Source organism: Echeneis naucrates, chromosome 16 (genome assembly GCF_900963305.1).
Source record: "Echeneis naucrates chromosome 16, fEcheNa1.1, whole genome shotgun sequence".
In the NCBI taxonomy this organism is placed as follows: domain Eukaryota; kingdom Metazoa; phylum Chordata; class Actinopteri; order Carangiformes; family Echeneidae; genus Echeneis; species Echeneis naucrates.
In genome coordinates, this window is record NC_042526.1 from 5,877,913 (window position 1) to 5,898,175 (window position 20,263).

At 40.1% G+C, this 20,263-nt stretch overlaps 1 protein-coding gene across 1 annotated transcript in view; it reads left to right on the forward strand.

Moving 5' to 3' along the window:
- The first annotated feature begins 51 nt into the window (after window positions 1–51).
- Window positions 52–20,263, forward strand: part of LOC115056575 (PQ-loop repeat-containing protein 1) — a 37,396-nt gene continuing 17,184 nt past the window's right edge. Inside the window, exons 1-3 of the mRNA XM_029523110.1 lie at window positions 52–336; window positions 2,530–2,772; window positions 3,336–3,469. Coding sequence (XP_029378970.1) covers window positions 2,564–2,772; window positions 3,336–3,469 — 343 coding nt within the window. The 5' untranslated portion in view covers window positions 52–336; window positions 2,530–2,563. The remainder of the gene's footprint in view (window positions 337–2,529; window positions 2,773–3,335; window positions 3,470–20,263) is intronic.

Here is a 20,263-nt window from a genome sequence, read left to right on the forward strand (position 1 = left end):
CGCGCAACTCTCGCGAGATCTGAGTCGTGAGTCGCTGAGGAATGTGGAACATGGAGTTTTAAACGAGGAGCGTGTAAAGTTGGTCTGTAGTTTATTGTTTCGTCCTCAGGAGCAGCCCAAACTTTATTCAGCCGAAGTGTAGCTCCGGTGGAGCGGACTACATGACTCTGCAGGTCCACTGCACCCAGCAGTGTGTTTCTCCTCCTCCCTCCTCATGAACATGTTGAGATTTGATAGTTGGAGCTTCCAGGAGCGACCCGGTGCGTTTTTCCGCAGAAACCAACACTAACAATCCCGGAGGTGGAGGAGGAGGGCGAAAGTGAATCATTCTAACCGGTAAGTAAAGTTTTAAGCTGCACATTTACCTGTGAAATGTTTAAAGTTTCTATCGGAACCGTGGGACAGTGTTCGTGTTGTGAATGTGCTTTTTTTTTTTTTTTTTTTTAAATAATAATAATAATTATTATTATTATTATTAGCTTACGTTCCAAGTTCTGGCTCTCTGTGTTCAATTCAGCATGACACTCATTAAACTCTTTGTATACATTTGCAACAGTGACATTTTCCTGCAGTGTCCAGTAGCCTGAAAAGTGATGTCTGAAAGTTCAGGCATGTTTCCCCCAACCCCATGAAACTGCTCTGCTTACATAACACAGCTTCATCTGTTACAGCAGCTCTCCCAACTCACAGACAGCCAAAGAAAATGGCTGGAGTGGCCTGATATTGTTCATTTTCTGAGTAATGTTTAACCTAAAATTAAATGGTAAAAACGTCTTTTATGGACCATGAATAAGGGCATCTTTTGACTTTAGAAATGCCTTTAAGGTTTGTAAATAACTGAATGTCACTGAGGTTGGTGTACTTAAAAAGTGAGGATGCCCTCATGTCGTTACTCACAACTAAATAATGTGAAATATCAGTTGTCTCGTGAGTTATGAGGCTGTTAATCTTCTGGATGACTCCATGTGAGGATACATCAGATGCTCAGTTATAATAGCCTGCTGTCAGCAATCATGTCCAGCCTGTAACACAAAATAATTCCCAGAGGATTTTTCTGGTGAGAAGTTTCGATCAAGTTTGACACAGTGGTTTGCCAACTGACGGGTTGCCAAACACACAAACAAAGAAGGTGTAGATGGTGTTGCTGGCCTTTCAGTTTTAGGTTGGGTATTGAAAATAGCGCTGTTGAGTTATGCAATTATTATCACACAGCCATAAGAGGAGTCACACAAGAAGAACACCCCACAAACTTCCTGTTTCTCATTGTTTGCACAGAATGTGTGTCCCGCCTTTGTGTACATGTGTACAGTGTACACGCTGGCTCTTGCATGAACACGCTCACCTGCAGTTTCCAAGCAGCTCTTTATCAGTCTTAGAATAATTGTACCCAATTGTACGTTGTTATGCAGCACAAGGTAATGAGTATCATTGTCTACTAAGTAATCTATATCATAATCCCGTCAAGAATGCTTGCTAATACTTGGCATACTTGGCAAGTACCTGAATTAGTTGTAACGCAAGACAGAAAACCAGGGTAATGTTTGTGTCTGTGTGAGTGTGTTCACTCAGAGTGTAGTTACGGTCTGATAGAAGTCGGTTAGTAGGAGGTGACTTACATTTTGACTTTTTATCTTCATTCTGTGGCAGCTAATAGTGACATGTACCACCCTGGTTACCCAGCAATGATCCACATACCTGTCTGTTATCTGTGTCTTCACTGGCTACCAGCTTTTTACACTTTCCTTGTCTGTATCATATCTCACTTTCACAGCTGTCATACCCATCCCACTATTCGTCCACTAATTTGTGAAAGATACATCTGGGTCCTGCTTTAAAAAGCAGTTTTTAGCATGAAAAGCAGCTACCCTTGTGTGTTCCGCACAGCTAAAAAATATCCTCACAGAATAATAATTTACTGATCAAATGGCATCTTTATTCACTTCACTGATACTGGCTGTGTGCAGATTTTGACATTTTTTTTGAAGAATGAGATGCTATTATTTTTAGAAGGCAAAGAAGCAATTTTTGAGCATTCTAAAAGTTTGTTCTATATTTTCTTAAATGGATAAAGCAATAATGCCCCAACTTTCATCTACTGACAGACTAAGAGGGCGGAAAGGGAAATGCTGTTTTGGACTTTCAGATAACTGGTTGGTTGACTGTAACAAAAAGCAGAAGAAAGGAAATATGGTACTGCTCAAACTAAAAACAATTACAGATGTCTGTGTGCAGATAATTGAACTGTCAAATTTGGAAAGAAGTTAAATTCGAGAGCTTTCGTACTGAATTTTTGGTACTGTGCATCCAATAATAATAAGAAGAGGAAGAATACCAAAAGTTATTGTTTATCTTCTGCAGCAGATGTGTTAACTTGTAAGAGTAAAGCTCGGGAGTTACTCATAATGTTAAAAGTGGCTCTCTTCAAGTTTTAGTGCTGATTGGTTTTGTACAGACCTGGACGTTCCAGAACAGAGGTCAGTGCTTGCAGATTGATCCTGTGACTTTTTGCTCTCACGGTGCAACCCTTAGGCCCCTTGGACGCCCCTGAGCTTCTCACATTGTGATGGATGCAGAGGTGGTTCTGCAGGAGGAGGACATGGAGGGATCGTGGACACTGTTGTCCTGGCTGGCTTCCTGCGTCATGGTGTTTGGAGGGGCCCTGCCTTACGTGCCACAGTACCAGGAGATCCAGAGGAGCAGCAACATCGAAGGCTTCTCTACCAGAGTCTGCCTGGTGCTGCTCATTGCCAACATCCTGCGCATTTTCTTCTGGTGAGGGTGATTACGTGTTTTTCTTTCTTAAAATTTTTTGGGTGATTTTTTTAATGATTGAATTAATTTTTTTTTTCATTTCCCTGAGGTTTGTGGTCACGAAGATTACTCTCTTTGTCAGAGATGAATGGAGCAGCAATTAAATCAGAGAGTAAAATGAGATTGAGTAGCCAGTCAGGGGCAAATGCTGATTGCTATGAAGCTTTCCTTTAATAAAGAGCTTACACTTTATGGAGCAAAAGTAATTTCATTCAAGAGCGGGACCAGCAAAGGGATATAATAGCTTCCTAATGGAATTTTGTTAGAGCATTTATAATTTCAGGAACTTTATCTGTGCTCTTAATAGCTATTAGTGAAATTCCTCTAATAAAACCAGTCAAATAAAATAGTACAGTCTATTCTTTCAACAGTGTGGGGTTGTTTTTTTTTTCTTTTTCATTTGCTGTTAATATTTTCACTTTTAATTATAAATTACATGTTAATTTATTATTATATGTGTCATATCTTGGGTAAGTTCCTTTAGATATAAATACATGACTAATGTTTTGGTTACATCCTTTCAGGATAGGGAAGCAATTTGAGCTGACCTTGCTGCTCCAGAGTGTGGTGATGATCCTCACCATGTTCGCCATGCTCCACCTCTGCTGCTCGGTCCAAAACACCAACAGAGTGAGCACCAAGCAGCATAGACTATCAGGTAACCAGCTTTACCTCAAAGACAACAAAAGTAATACTTTACTTATACATGCAGTAATCACAAATTATCTCAGGGCAGAAATTACACATCCAGCAAGCCCATTCTGTGTGTCAGCAGTTTAGATCCCGAATGTTTCACCTCCTAATTTTTACCAAGAGAGGGGGCCATTGGAAAAGCTTAAATGGCAAACTGCTGATTTGAAAATGCATTAACTCTAATGTCCACTTTCTCCCTGTTACCTCACTTTCATTTGCTTTAATCTTTATGGAAGGTTTGCTCTTGCATCATTGTGCCTGCACAGCAAAACACATTCCACTGTACACTGGTAATAGCCGAGCTCAAAGAATGATGAAAATAATGCTATCATAGATATTGGATTATGTAAGAAAGTGCAAGGCAAAAAAATTTTCTATGGATATATTAGTACTGTAATGCATGTCATATCAGTCTATTCTGAGCTTGAGTGGGGTGTGTTTTAGGAGTGTGTGTGTGGGTGTTTTATAAGGAGGAAGTAGATGAGGTCTCAGTGCTGGGTAAGGGAGAATTGGAGAGGAGATGAAGGCTAAGATTAAGGAGACCAATATCAGATTCTGTAGTACAGTGTGTATGTGTGTGTGTGTGTGTGTGTCTGTCTGTCTGTCTGTTATGTCTGCAAATGCAGAAGGAAGCAGCCCATCCAACATAATTTTCAGGGTCACTCATCATAGGGTGATCTTTTCTATCGGTCAGTGCACTCTTTTAATGTAACAGACACTTCAGTTGATTGCTTTTGCAAATGCGCTGGCATTTATTCAATCAATCAAGTTTTTGTTAGAGAACAACCTATGAAGTGAAACAGAATGATGGCATCATGTTATGCTCTGATGATGCAGAGCTGAATTCGTTGAACTCACTGTTAACTATCATAACTGTTTGACTTTAAGTTGATTGATGTGTGAGGATGCAAATGTTTTTTTTTTATGATGAGGAAAAATATTGCAGACCTATTTGTTGGACTTTAGGTTTTAGATGAAAGTTTAGAGTCTGTGTGTGAACACGAGTAATAATCATCTTTATCTTGGAATTTTCTTGTCTTTGCAATGATTTGGTCTCTCTCTCTATATATATATATATATATATATATATATATGTATATATATCCCACAGCCTGGGATCAAATCTTCATAAACAAGTTTGCCCGTTTTAACCCCAGTTACTTCAACTCTGCATGACCACCATTTCACATCAACCGCCCCCCCGCCCCTCCCTCTCAGATAACGAGCCAGAGATCGTGTTTCATAGAGTGCGGGTATGATGGGGGATGGTGGGGTCAGGACAAAAATAGCTCAACAGCCCTTCATGCCAACTGTCCACTCCTTCCTCCATCCCTCCATTGCTAAGTCTCTCCAGCAGATCAGGGTCATCTCTATGTTAAGTGGCTTCCTCTCCCCGAGCATGTCTTCCAAATATGGGACTATTTTTGAGGCTCTTTAATGCCGTGATCTCGTTTCTGTCCTTTTCGCAGCACCGTTCTCTGGTTTTCAGTCAGAAAATCTAAGACTGCTGAAATCTGTGTGTCATACAAATGTCACCTATGACCCTGCTGCTGCCCCAGCAACACCTGTCCCCACTTGGTGACATAATTTTCTACTTCCTATGAGAGACGCACAAACACAAACTGGCAGATTAGGCGAAACAGACTATCACTTTGTCTGTGCAGCTGTAATGCTGATGATTTCTACATGTTATAATTTGTTATTTGTTTTGTTCCCTATTTCCTTACAGTTGAAGCTATCACGTCCTCTGTATTCCATATTTCAGTGATAAGCAACGTGTTTCCTGAGGACATTCAGTGTGCCTCAGATGAAATCCGGCATATTGCTTTGATTCATGTGGTGTCCAACCTTCCACACAGCTTTCCCTACAAAATGCAACTGGCAATGCATTGTTGCATTGTTCTGAAATGCTTTGATGTAACTTGAATCAGGCCTTTTCTTTGTTTGGGGCAGCTCCAAGCCAGATTTTATTGTCTCCTAACCTGCTGGCTTGGTTTCATACTTGTTTCTTGGTGTCTCCATGTATGGTACATTTGTGTATGTGTTTCGACTCAGAATATAGGGAAGGCTGGTGTGGGTGTGTGACTGCAATGAGTGTGGTGTGTGGGCCGAACCTGTTCCCTCCGCAGTACTTGCAAAGAAATAATTGTGTTACATCATCTTGGGCCTAAATATCTCCCGTTGTCACCGCAATGACAAAGTTATGATGTTATCATGATGATTTCTTAATTTGTTCAACATTTCAGTCTGTCTCTGGACTGAGCTGACTCAGAGCTACGACTTTGCTGTGACTTCCAGTTGCTGCCCCGGGGTGCCACATTAACAGGCCTGGCCTTATGATACAGAGATTGGGAGGCTAAGGGGAGGGAAGATATTCAAAGGCAAGTGCAACCTCGGGCTACAACATCACTCTTGGTGCAATTAAAGTGGGCTGTAGAAATGCAGATTAAAGGAAAATTGCTTACATCTATTACACCATGAGAGTAAATTATTTAAATTGAAGCTATTTATAATTTAGAAAATGAACTTTGATAAACCAGTTCATTTTAGAGATAAAAAGTTGAACAATATCCTCCTCTACTGGCGTGAGCTGGTAAATCAGTTCCAGCCAATTCAGCCATTCACAGTCAGTCCTGGCTCTCAATGGATTTTAATTTGTGGCCTCTGCTGGTTTATATTCTTTGCATTTATATATATTTTTTATATTCAATCTTCCAACATGCTCAGCTCTTGTCTTCCGTTGCCCTTTGTGACTCAGCAGGCAGAGAGCCCCAATTGTTATTTAACATGCTGTTTGTGGGAGCCAGTGAGAGCTTACCAGACCATAAACAGAGGAAGAGATGGGACTCTTGATAGCTAGCGTTGACCCTGCGGTCAGCCTTAAAACCGTTGGTGCTCAAGTGGTGAAAGCAATTTCAATTTGTCCGCGATAACCTCTTCAGGAGGGGTTGGACAGAGCAGACAATGGAAGCGTGACAGGAATTATTTAACAACTGTGGGCTCAGTCAGGGGCTAATTCATTGTCTGTGATGTTGAGAAATGAACTTTCACTCTACTTTTATTCACCCAGACAAGAACAATTGAACCCACTCTTGTCTAGCAACTTATTGCCTCATAAAGTCACAAGCTGGCTGTCAGTGCAGAAACACTCGTGTTCAGCATTGAGACGTTCCTCGCCTGGGTTGTCCAGCTAGTTGTTCACATCGAGTATTTAAAATAGTGGCAGTCGCCTTGATAAGTGTTGCCAATGGTGAGTGATATAGCATGCTTGTGTATCCTTTGAATAACTAAAGCAATGAAAGTGGAATCCTCTTTCCATAATTCTTTAGAATTTTTAATGTAGAAAAATGTAATTAAACCATTAAAGGGAATAAAAAAACGATCCAAATTAAAATATGTATTAATTTTTTTTCACTTTTTCTTCACACTGTTAATGTTAGAGTTATAGGAATTTAACCAAGAAGAAAAAGCTGAAAAATGTACTTCTTCTTTATGTTTGCTGCCCAACCTTGATCAAATGCGAATGGTACAGGTACAGATTGGGTCAGGCCGGTCCCATTTTTTTTCTTGAGGTAATATTCATAGAAAAAAACAAAACAAAACAAAACAATAACAGTTAGTTCATGTGCACTGGCCGGTCCAACAAGGGACATCACCTTCTGTCTGTGCTGCCTCACAGATGGTGACTCACTGTCAGATATCACCAAATCAGACTATACTAGCTCTGGGCTCATACCAAGTTCATTTTTGCAGAACTAATTGGACTTCAGCTCCATAGTTATGGAACCCAGTGATGACAAAGCTCTCCTGACTTGTCATTTCTGGGGTGAGAGAACACACAGATATCTGGCATAAATTCTCATTGATGTCCAAAGCTGCTTGTAGTCCTGCCCATCTTCGAATCTCGCTTCAGACTTAAAGACACACACAGAAGCAGCATTGTTAAAATCTTAAATATGTTCTGGATCTTGACTTATGAGAAGTGCCACCGGCTTCTCTTCAGTTATGCTGGCTTTGTTTCGAAGAGATGTGACTGCACAAAGTACCTTAGCTGCATCGATAAAATTGGAACATTAAAAAACCATTCCCTTTGCTGTAACTTTGTAAGGGCTCTGACATTAAATAAATATATAAAGCATCACTTTATTTTTTCCTTGTTTACATGGGTGTGATTACCTTCCCTGGAGCTGGAGAATCAACAAATTCAGGTGGCAGGTGGCATCTGCTGAGAATGCCAACTTCAGCAACCACTTCGGGAATCACAGAGCTTCTCTCTGTTTGCTTGAAGGGAATTCATGGATTTGAGGCTAATTCAGGGCTCTGGCAAGGATGAAGTTGATTTTGTGCAACCAAATGCTTGACTTTCTGCAGATCTGTGTTGTTTTAGGTTTGCCAACAGCACTTCTTGATGGATAAAGCTGTGGAAGACAGCATAACAGAGGATGTCCTGCTTCACTGCTCAATATTGGATTTTTTTCCAATAATCAATATGCTGATATTTTACAACTAATTGTGGTGATAACTGATACCGATATTTTTTTTTGTGTGTTGGCTGTGTAAGCAAACTGGCATATGCAGGCATGAAATGCAAAGTTTAAAATTATATAAAAATCACTGAAGCTCATGAAAAATAAAATAAGTTTAGTGACTATGACACTATGACTATGATTTTCACACAAAAACAATTATTTAATTTTGACTTCCTGTCCTGTATGCAGCTTGTGCTTGCTGCTTCTGTAAATCCGCAGTCAAGCAAGCACATTTTTGTTTCCGATTAATTAGACCAAAGATTTTCTCAAAAATTAGACCAACGTTAGCATGTACAGTTTGCTCTGTTGCACTGTTCAAAATCCAAATAAGCCTCGGGCATAACAACCACATTAAATTCTAGTTTAACATTTACATTTTCATTTGTGCATTGCTTTTTTTTTTTTTTTTTTTTTTTTATTATGCTCCCATTTCTTTCTTTCTTTTTTTGCTGACCTTCTCTTCTTCTTCATCTTCCTCTCCATTTGAGTCCCAAGGTTCACTTTGTGGTGGTTGACTGTTCTCTCTCAACCTGCTTTTACTTTATCAGAAATGGACTCAAGCTCTGCATGTGTTGCAATAACCATTTAGAGTCTAAAGTTTTTGTCTTTAGACTCTAAATGGTTCTAAATTTGTGATTCTGGTCAGTAACCACTTTGAAGTTAGTGTAGGTGTGAGAAAATTTGAAGACAAACAGTAGTCTTAATTTGTTGAAGTGCTATTCGAGGCTTTAGCACTGCACTCTGAATACGTGCGCTGCATTTTCTTCTGACTTTGATCCAGTTGACTGTCATAGTAATGTACTCACTGACTGGTGGATATGACGACTGCCACTCACCCTTATCTTTAACACTCAGGCAGCACTGCAGCTGGGTGAATCATGTGTAACGTAACAAACGCACACACACACACACTTGCACACAAAGACAAATAGTCTGCAACGCAGCCAATTACATTTACATATCCTACACCACACAGAAAAGTGTTCAGCTTACTTCCAATGTCAAGTGTGCTTAATGAAATCCATAACACAGAAGTTTAATTAACAAGTCAGACAGAGTCAGGTAGGTGAGAGGTGCTTCATTAGCAGATGAGCTTATTTCATTACTTTCCCAGAATGATTAAAAAAAATGGAACATGAGAAACATGCCACAGAGGGAGTGTTTGTCCGGATAATTTATTTTATTTGTTTATTTTTTGCCTGCAAATTTTCTGAGAAGCTTAAATATTTTTGGCCAAAATATTTTGCCATTACCTTTTCGACTGAGGAGGTTGTTATGTTTTGCCAGATGTGACTTCTAAGCATCAGAGAAATTTGCAGTAGAGGTGTTGGCATGTTAAACGGTTGCAACACAAGAGTGTGGAGGAGTGAATGTCCCCGTTCTGTCATGGCTAACGGTGACAATGCCATTTGTCATTCTCAGGCACTGAAATGAATCATTGTACTGTGAAGAGGATGTTTTTTACGTAAGACATTTTGAAAATGTCACTGATGTCCGTTATTTAATTTATCTGCGTGTGTTTTGATCACTTTTGAATTTGTGACCCTAATATGACCCACGTTTCCCCTGTTTCACTAGACGATGCTTTAAAGAAGCTTGCTTTCTGTCCAGCATTTAATAGGAAGTATATATCAGATTGATTCTTCACTTACCCAACTGGTCCAGAAAAGGTCACATTAAATCGAATAAAAAGTCGGTGTTCTCTTTTAAATGGAAAAATTAATTTTGAGCAAATTTCTCAGCCCGTCTCTGAGGCTCTGCCCTGGTAACTTGTAGTTATTTATGGATGTGGGTTAGTCATTCATGAATTTGTCTTTGACCTTGTTGAACTGGTTGTCAGTCAGGACAGCATGTCACCTCAATAGACCAGCGCAAGAGAGAGGACCTGACAAATGGAACCCATCTATCACCATTCATTTCTGCTGTTGTGTAACCTGACAGGTGTGGGTGTGTGCAAGTGTGTGTGTGTTTAGTATATGTGAACCAGATTGTGTTTGTGCATGTGTCCGTTAAGGAAATGAAGATGTCTGTGCATCAGGTGTCGGGTAAATAAAATTCAACATGTTAGAGCTGAAAATATTATGACAATACATTATATTTGGCTGATATGAAGTACACATAGATAATTCTGCAGTTGTTTAAGTAGCCTGACATTGACTAAAGCTGAAGGAATCAGAAGTAGTGATTTTTTTATTTATTTATTTATTTTTTTGGCCTTATTGGACTGTGTGTGCCCTCCAAAATCCAAGAATGGAATTGTGTCACTGACAGTCCTTTCCAAACACAAACTAAATCATTTCTTCAATTTAAGCATTTATGTGTTTTGACTTTCCGTATGTGTGAGATTAGGTAGTTTACAGCATGTAGAAGCCTTTTTGTCTCAGTCAGCTCTGTATTATTGGATTAAGACAGTCAGGCCTACTTTATCTGCAGTTTTCTTACATGTAAATTAAAATCATTATGACTTAACTTTTTTTTTTTTTTTCTGTGTTCTGACACGCCCCTCCCCCCTCTCTCTCTTTCTCTCTCGTTCCTCTCACATTTGAATGGCCACTTTGTTTTTACCAACTGCATTTGTGTGTACCAAAGCCACACACAAAGAATCACATTAAACAGAAATTCCCAAAGGGTCGTTTGTCTGAATTAGTATTGTTGCGTCCTTGCAGGGCAGTGGCATGTGGCTGCCTCCAGCAGAATAAGGCTATTTAAGGAAACATCTTGCGCACACTTTTCTTTATCGTCTCACGTTTTCAAATTATTTTCTAAACGAATACATATATCATATCACATCTCGTTCCTACCTATTTAAGTGATGAAAGCAACAAGGATCTGTTAGGTTAGAGGTTTAGAGCTGTTCAAGCCAAAAGCAATCACACCGCAACGACACATGATGACTTGGACTTAAATCTTCCAATGATGCATGCAGGATGAGCAGCATTGTCCAGCCACTCATGTGATTCTTCAGGGATTTAATGCACATTAGTCCTTGACTCCACAATGTCAAGTAGGTGGCGTGATAAACACAGATCCCCGTGTGGTTTAAACTCATTATTCCCTCATTGACTTCGGCTGAAATGAGCATAGTCTCCTTCTCTCTCTCACGACTTGGTTGGTGAGTGTGTTTTGCTCTGATGAGATCCGATTACAGGCAATGTGATAGAGTCAAACTTTAAAAAACCCTCTGGCTGACTCATTAAGCAGAAACTCTGCCTCACACTATCATTTTCTCACACACAGACTTAATGTCACAAATACCCCGTCCTGAAAAAACAGCCCGACTAAAATGACTCACTGTATCACTGGTAAAAAAGCTCGAGTCCTAATTGGTATATTTTTCTTTCTTTTGTGGATAACTGGCCAAATCAACATAGTCTTGGCAGCTGGAGTCATGATTAAATATGCTTGAGTGAGTTAACCCCTCTAGCAGTCACCACTCACACTCACCATGAAATAAATGCACGTCCTCTCATTGAAAGTTTCCAAACTCCAAACTTTCAGGGATGATTTTGTTGAAGATCAGGAGCTTACAGCTGTGTGTAGAGTGATGTAGAAGGATGCTTGCTTTCTCGCTGTCCTAATTGGAGAGGTGATGCTGTGCCCTGGGCACTGAGCCATCCATGAGACACTAGACTTATGCAGACTCCTCTGACTTGTCCCCAACATGTCATGCTATGCTTCCTGAGAACACCAGTGCCTGCAGGATGGCCCTCAAACCCAAACACACACACACACACACACACACAAACCTTTAAAATGAGATCATGAAAAACAACCCAAACTGTCAAAAAAAAAAAAAAAAATAAAAACAGCCATGTCACTGCTTCCTAGGATATCAGGCAAAAAAAAAAAAAAAACAGACAACCAGATGATTAGAGTTTGTTTATTGTTGGTCACAGTCTGTCGCAGTTGTCAGATGTTTAGGGTGAGTGGTTTTGTACCTTTTCCTGTGTTGCATCTGCCGATCTCATAGTTCCTCCATAGCAGGACATTAAACAAGCAGCCCACATAGTTATCAGAATAACAGAGCAGCACAAAAGATGTTGAATAAACCAGACGTTTGCAACAACGAGAAGTGTTTGTGAAATCCCCATCCCTGCTGCTTCCTTTATTATCATGATGAAAAACCTTCTATCATCACTGCTGTTCTATTAATCCTGACTGTGTAATTTATGACAGGAGTATTTATATTAGAACGTTTGCAGACCCTGTCTTCAACTGTACGTCGTAATATGATTAATCTTTGAGATGATCAGTTCTCAGCAGATGCACGGAGGAAGAGCTGAACTCTGTCTACTGATTCATCGGAGTTGGGAGTAATAACACTTAGCCTTTAAATAAACTGCAAACCAATAGGCCATTCTTAATATGGCTTAATAGCTTATTTTGTTTTCTGACTGCCTCATGAGAGATGTATTGATAGAAAATATGTGTCCCCTGCTCAGTGTAATAAGCATGTTGACAGTGCAGTCGTAGGCACATTGAAAGATGTGCGGACGTCACAGGAAAAAACATTGCAAGACGCAAAACATTTCTCAGTCTCTCCCCGTGGGGAGCAGCCATACAACTCTCCTAGCTCCAGCCTCCCTTTGTCTGTCGCACTTTTATCCATCTCTTTTTCTTTTTAATTCTTCTCTTGTTTTGCCCAACCTTCTGAATCTTTTCCATCTTTTTCCTCTCTCCAAAAATGTTGAGGCGAGCAACGGGGACACTGATGCAACTGAACAGCAACAGCGTTCTCGCTCATACTCTAATTATATTACAAAAACAAGAACTACAGTCAGTCAACTACAAAAAGGAATGAGATCCTTATTTTTTTTATTTTTTTTTTATTTTTGACAAGACAGATGTGGAAGAAGCCCACTCAGGTCCGGTCTGTCACGTTTTCTAGTATTCATGTAGAAAATCAATATGTTGCCAACCAGAATCAGGTAGTCCTTTTTAAAATGCGTTGTTGCGGCATTGCTAGTGACATGAATGGGTACTTTAATAACCATAATAAATTGCCAACTTTATTCAACCACTTCAAGATCAGAAACAAAAATTAGGCCTCCATCTATTATTAAGTGTTTCCTAAGAATACATTCAAGTCTTTAGTTGGTCTACGTAAACCACCACCTGGTAGAATTAAAGAGTGTGTCTATCATCAACAGTACCACATACAGTTGTGTGTACTTCTTGGAACTCATATATTGTATTTAAAGTCATTCTTCTTGACAATTCCCTCTAACAGACTCATATTATTAGTTAAGTACATTCTAAATAAGTCCAAGTAGTTAATCAGCATATTCCTCTGGCAACCATTATGTTTGCCGATTGTCTGAAGATGGTGGAAACTAAAAACTATTACTGGTGAAACAAATGCAAAATTGGTACCTATTTTTGGGACTCATTAACAATAATAGTACTATGCTTTGGTGAATACAGTAATGTCTCATTTTATCATGTTTACATTATTCATGTTTGTCATTTTCTGTTGCCTAACTGCAGATGACAAAATATTCAGTGTCATCGGCCCCATTGTTGCTCAACCCTTATTGTGGCCACTGGTGATGCTACAGGTAGAAACAGTCCCAATCAATCTGAACAATGACCACACACACAGCCAGTTTTGTAGTGAGGAAGGTCAATGGACACTCTCTAAATAATGACATGTAATGAGCTGCTGAGATGTTAATTACTGTGTACGTGAGATTGAGTGTTGTTTTAATTGTATCCTGTGGAAGAAGGTTAAGTGTGGTTCTCCCTCTGTGTGTTTGTGTGAAAGGAACTAGATAGATCTGTTTGTTACCAAAAAATAGTTTTTCACATAATTCCTATGATAATTAAGGGTTTCAGTTTCTACATTATGGTCTGCAATTTCCTTGCTCAAGCAGAAAATGAAGCTGCTGTTTCTGTTTGTGTGCAAAGTCAGCAGCAGTCATGTGTAAGTTCTAGAAAATTGCTAATTTTCTGTTGTCTGTTTACATACTTTTATCATCCGGCATGAGGGTTAGCAGCAGCAGCTGTCTGTCTCAGCACACAGAGACGACGAGAGACGAACAACCACTCACGCTCACACTCAGACCTACAGGCTATTTAGAATCACCAATTAACCCCAACGTGATGTCTTTGGACCGTGGGAGGAAAGCGGAGTACCCGGAGGAAGCCCACGCAGACACGGGGAGAGCATGCAAACTCCACCATGCCGCTGTGCTGCCCATATGATAACAGTCATTTGTATTTCACACAGAAGTAATTTTCCAAGTGATACAGTCTCGGACTCAGAGCCCATTCCCAGCACTGTGACACGAAATGTGGATTGCTGATGAAGATTTAGAGTAATAACCATGTTGTATCAAGTTCCTGAATTTGCAAACAAGTGCAGCACCTGATGTTTATTCATGTGCAGTTTGCACAAATTTACAATGGCTTCTCTTTAACATTTTCTGCTGTTATATACAGTTGTTATAGCTGATGTTGGCCCCAATATAACTCTCTTTTTACTGAAGTTCAGCCTTCTTTAGCCTAAACAGATGTCAGATCTTATTCATTAACACGTTAATCTGGATTGTAGAGCCCACATATTACTCTGTGACCACTACAATGTGTGTACACAAGAATCTGTGTGTGCGTGTGTTTTATTCCCATAACATTAGGAAATGCCCAAATGTAGCGTATGATTACAACAATTAATAGTATTTGCACAAACCTTTGTTAAACATTGTCTCATAATTCCTCTAATGAACTACATTTAAACGGTTAACACTCTATTAAATGTGCATTTGGGTTCTCAGAGTGTATTTATAAGTGTAAGTTGAAAATGAATATTAATGTTATGCCCTGAAGCAAATAGCCTCATTAAAACCGCTAACAGTATACTACAGTACACAGATGTACTAGCATCTCGGTTATGAAGGTCATGTTGTTTGATGAGGAGAGCCTTTGACTTACACATTCACATCCAACTGATCACAGTCTTTCTACCAAGCTTGACTTTGTTTCCCAGTCTCATTATCTGGGATTTACACCTGCTTATCTCTATAGGATGAAAGCCCGCCATTGATAATGTGTCTGCCTGTTCCCAATGAATAAATTGGACTCTTCTGGCTCCTCATGCTGCTGTGTCCTTATCTGGACCCTTTGACTCTTCCATCTGGTCAACAGCTGATTATTATTGGACTAGATCACCTTCACAGCCAGATTTAACTTTGACTCTGTGTTCTCTGTGTGTGTGTATGGAAACACAGATATAAGCAAGTAGAGTCTGTGCACTTCATAAAGCACTGCACTCTACACACATGCCATTGACATCAGTTTGTGTGTCCGGCCGTGCCCGAGAGAGTGTAAGAGGGGGGAAAGATAGAGTTGAGAAGGAGTGAGAGGACAAGAGAGCAGAAGTGTAGTTAATTAGACCTTCCCTTCCTCTCTCTCCGTCATGCTCTCACAGCATGTGCTCGGAAGGGTGCAGTGTTTTAGTGATGGTTCACTTCATCTGTTCTTTCCTCTCCTTCATCCTCTGAGCTACTACAGCTCAGCACTTCACCCTCAACCCCAGGCCAGTTATCGTCCATAGCTACCCCGCTTCACCAGCCCTTCAGCTTTTCCAACCCCTTTCATGTCCACTGCAGTCGCACTTAGCCTTTTTTCTCTAATAATAGCAAGAAGATATATGAACAAGATGTTCCTTAATCTGTAATCATTTCAGTCTGAAATATGCAGCTGAAACAAAACTGATTTAAAAAAAATAGCCCTCCAACTCCAAAATACTGGAGTTACAATCTCACAATATTCAAACATTTTGTGGTGTAAATTATGCAAATCTCACTAAAGAGATGGTTCCTCTCCTCATGAGAGTTGCATTCCCTGTGAGCGAAAAAAAGAAAACGAGCAGACAAGAAAACTGCTGACTCGCAGAACAAGGCAAATTAAAAGACTGAATTTGAATTGAACAATTTGAGTCATTACAATTTCTGTGTGCGTCAGTAATTTCAATTAGCACCCTTCACATTTGCATACCACAATTTCTGCTGGCACAGAGTATCACGTAAGAAAAGTGAGAATGGCTTTTAATTGATGACGACTAATGCAAATAGAGCATAGAGTCAAGAATCTCATTGTCCTGCTGCGCTGTACTTAAATGACTACATTTTATTTAAAATCCCTTAGCATGAACTGTTAACCCAGTATGGCTCTGACCATCAAATGCTGTTAAATCTTAAAATGCTAATGCTTAATCTGGTAGTCATTACTGTACATCAATTTCTAATGCAGTGTGCTGGAGTAGAGCTGGAACAATAGAAAACATATCACTGATCATACTTGTAAGATCTGCATTGTCTGCAGTTACAACTATCGACATAAAAACTGCCCAAAAAAAACAAAAAGATTTTCAACTCATTGTCAACTCCTTGTTCTGTTGTTCTCTTATCAAGAAGGCATTCACAATCGCAGCTCGAGGTAGCCAGACAGCGTGAGCCGCTTGAACACTGATTGAAAGCACTAGCCTCCAAAAGAAAAAATGAAAGTGAGGCCAAGGAATTTCTGCCTCATCTGAATCTCCTCATGCTGCTTCAGCCATCATTCCTCTTCCAATGAAAATGAGAGTGAGAGAAAAGAACAAAATGATTAGGACAAGGATTACGTGCTTGTTACGTCATTGGTAGTAGGGATTGGGAAAAAAGCTCCGGTGTTAGGAGATTAATAGACAACAACTAACACCCACAGTAAGAAAACACATCTGCTCACTCATCGTGCTGGATAACCTTTGAAAAATACATGAAACAAAAGAACAGCACTTTCTTTGAAATAATGTCAAACGTTAATTTCGCTGCAGACAGCAAATCCTAAACAAGGAATGAATTTCAAAGAGAGAACGCTGAAGTTTCTTATAGCCAAACCACCTGCAGACACACCCAATTTTATGTGATGTTGAAAGTATGGAGACATTTACAGATTTAGCTCGCAGGACAAGTGGAGGACGATGCCTTTGAAGGGTTTTTTTTTTTTTTTTTTGGTCTTATTCTGTGTTTAATGTAACTTGCAGCACTGAATATGTGTAGAAGAAGAGTGATTGTAGAAACAGTGTTGCTGGAAGACAAAAAAAAGTCTCATTGTAGCTTTAAATTACGCCCTTTGGAATTAGGGGACTGAGGTTCTAGTTGTGAGAGCTGGGAGGGAGACACTAATGAAAAAATCAATGATGGTGACATTTACAAAAGGCTGGATCAGGACAATGGTGTTGAAATCATTATTGTGGTATTTTATTTATAATATTTTTCTGATATCAAAGAGCTCCTCAATTTAAATCAAGCACCTAACCATATAACAACCCATTATACAGTATCCACTAGACTTGTAGTACAAAGAATATTGCCAGGCGCTAATGTCTAATATATATGCAGTTTGCTCCCAGTCTTATATTGGTATTTATTTGGCATTTTCATTAAAGTTGACTTCAGTTAATTGGCTAAATTTGTCAGTTGTTGCAACATCTTGGAGGCAGTGGGCAGCTCGTGCAGCGTGTGCACCGCTGTAATAATGTCACGATTAGGAAATGAAAACGGGTGAAAAAGTGGAGTTCAATAAAATAAATTAATTCATGCATTTTCAGGTATTTTGTTTTCAGTTCCATTTATGAAAAGTTAGATGAATTCTGTGTGAGTTTGCAATAAGCTTTTCCCCAGCTCATAAATATGCCAGTAGATGTGCTAAGACAACCGTCCTAACATCGCCATTCGTCTTATCTTTCTGCCTCGAAGCTGATAGCGCTCTCTTTGTGTTTGCTAATAGGACCCTGTAATAAAAGTCACACAGTGGCTCCCCATTAGGAATTCAAAACAGCAACTGTACACTATTGACTTCTGAATGTATTACTTGGATGTTTCTGCATGAATGGCTTTTGTAACGCACAAAGTATTATGCAAATGAGCGTGCTAGTTCTTCCCGGGACTAGATAATCATCAGAAAATGCAGGCAGACTTTCTTTGTTTTGGCAGATCTGATCACGCAGAGCTCATGAGGACCACTGCAGTGCTGTCAAGGAACACAGAATTAATGTGACCCTGTGTTATAACTAGACATAGCTTAATTTATTTTGCTGGATTATTTCACACAAAAGATAATGTTAGAGGATGTTATTCAGACAAGCCGGTCAGGGAGGCAAATCCAAAATTGTATTATGCAAGTAAACTGAGCAAACAAAGCAAAACAGACGTTACAGAACAGTAATATATTGCTAATCTCCAAATGGCAAACAGACACAGAGTGGCTGCGGGAAGTGGAAAAAGTAAATCAGCTGTTGATAAGTTTGTGAGAGAAGATGTTCACTTGGGGCTTTTTGCAGCAGCTTCAGCAGCCAATTAAGAGCAATCTTGTCAACGTTTCTTTTATAAATGTTTGAAGACATTGGCTGCTGACCAAGTTCAGTCAGCAAAGCGCTCAAGCTTTCCAGGAGAAGGATGAAATTGGGCACAAATGGCAACCATTATCAAAAAAATAGCTCTTATAACGCATAGCAGGACTTGAGCTTTCCATTCTCCACACTTTGCTGTGTACAGTGAAGCATCTTAGCAGTGTTGCAGGGGGTGCAGGGGGAAAGTGAAGGAGACGATGCGGTGGGGTAGTTGATGCAGAATATTCTGAGACATTGCTGGAATTACAATGAGGTGGTTCCTGTCATCTTTGTTTCCTTTTCCTCTTTTTCTCCTAGACAGTGCTGAAATAAGAAGTTTAAACGCTCAGTCAGCATTATTCATATCTGACAGCTTGCAGTTGTTTAGATGCATCATATTTTAACACAGATGGATTTCCAATTAAGCTCTTCTCATTTGGATATTGTTCCTGTTTCCGCAGTCGCATTGGGACTGAAAATGCAGCCCAGTAAGACGCCAGCTGAATGCTCTCTCACTCACTCACTCCCTCACTCACTCATTCATTCAGGCTTGTATAATTTGCTTAGAACTTGCTCTTATTGTGTGAGATTTTTGAAGGGCAGACAAAGACATGCTAGAAACTGAACCTTTTCCTTTCTGTCATGACCGACCTGCTTGACTAGTGAACCAAGTTATGTTTCTGCTGCAGAAACAATCAGTTCAATCTGTAGAACAGTGATAGTTCATAGTGGTTCAGTGAGTCTCTGTCTCTGAAAGATTGCATCACGCCTGTCGTGTCCTTATTAAAGTTTGTCAGGAAGATCTTCAGAGATTTTTCCTGATGTGTCTGTGCTGTCAACACTCCACGTTCATGTACTGAAAAAGAAGAGGCAGTCCACAAGTTTGACTCACAGATCCTGTGAGCTGGAATTTGGCCAATTTTTGAAACTGGTCAGGATATCCTAAGGTTGCTTGCGCTGTCAGCCATCTCTGGACAAACTCATTCATGGCTTTTTAGCCATTACTGTAATCTGAAAAGTCCGTTATATTGTGCATGTCCTTCAAAATGCCGCACCTATCCTCAGATGAAATCACTGAGCCAAGAAATGTCAAACAGCAACGTTCACACATCTTAAAATACAGCAAGGAGGCTCTGCAGAGTGTAAGTCATTCTGCTTGCAGACTGATAGTGATGAGTCAGCATATCTCAAAGCTCTATAGCTGTCAGTGTCTATCCTTGTCTCTGTCTCTGAGACTCTACTCTCACCTCCATACAATGCTCTCTCAGATCAGCCTGATGGGAAGTGCAGTGAGTTTAGTCCCCATACATCCACTTGACTGACTCAAGGCTACCCTCCCTCTGTTTCTGAGTCACTCACCCGAGATCCCTCCATCCCTCCCTCTACCTCCAATCATCCTCTAACTCCTCTGTACCAACCTGTGCGAGACAGCACAGCACAATGCTGCATCCAAGATACCTACAGACACGTGCGCATAAATGAATCGACTGAGCAACTTCACACCATCCCAGGCTAACTTCTTGCACAGGTATTGACATCCTTGGAGCAGCTTCCTCTCCAGTTTTAGTAATTGAATTGTTTGATCTCCAATGGGCTTTGTGCAAGCAAAGAGTCTGTGTGAAGAAAGAGAGCCTCACCTCCCCCTGGCACTACAGAGTCCATGTGCACTTTGAAGTGGGGCCCTGGCTGCAACACTCGCCAGACAGGAGGATGCTGTTTGGAAAAGGCCAGGCCACCTCTAATGTCAGGACAGCAGCCACAAAGGAGGTGTGTGCATCTCTGTGTGAGTGGGAAGTGGTGACATGTTTTTATATATATAAAGTGCTGTCACACATGCACAGTCTGAACTCATCTAGACATG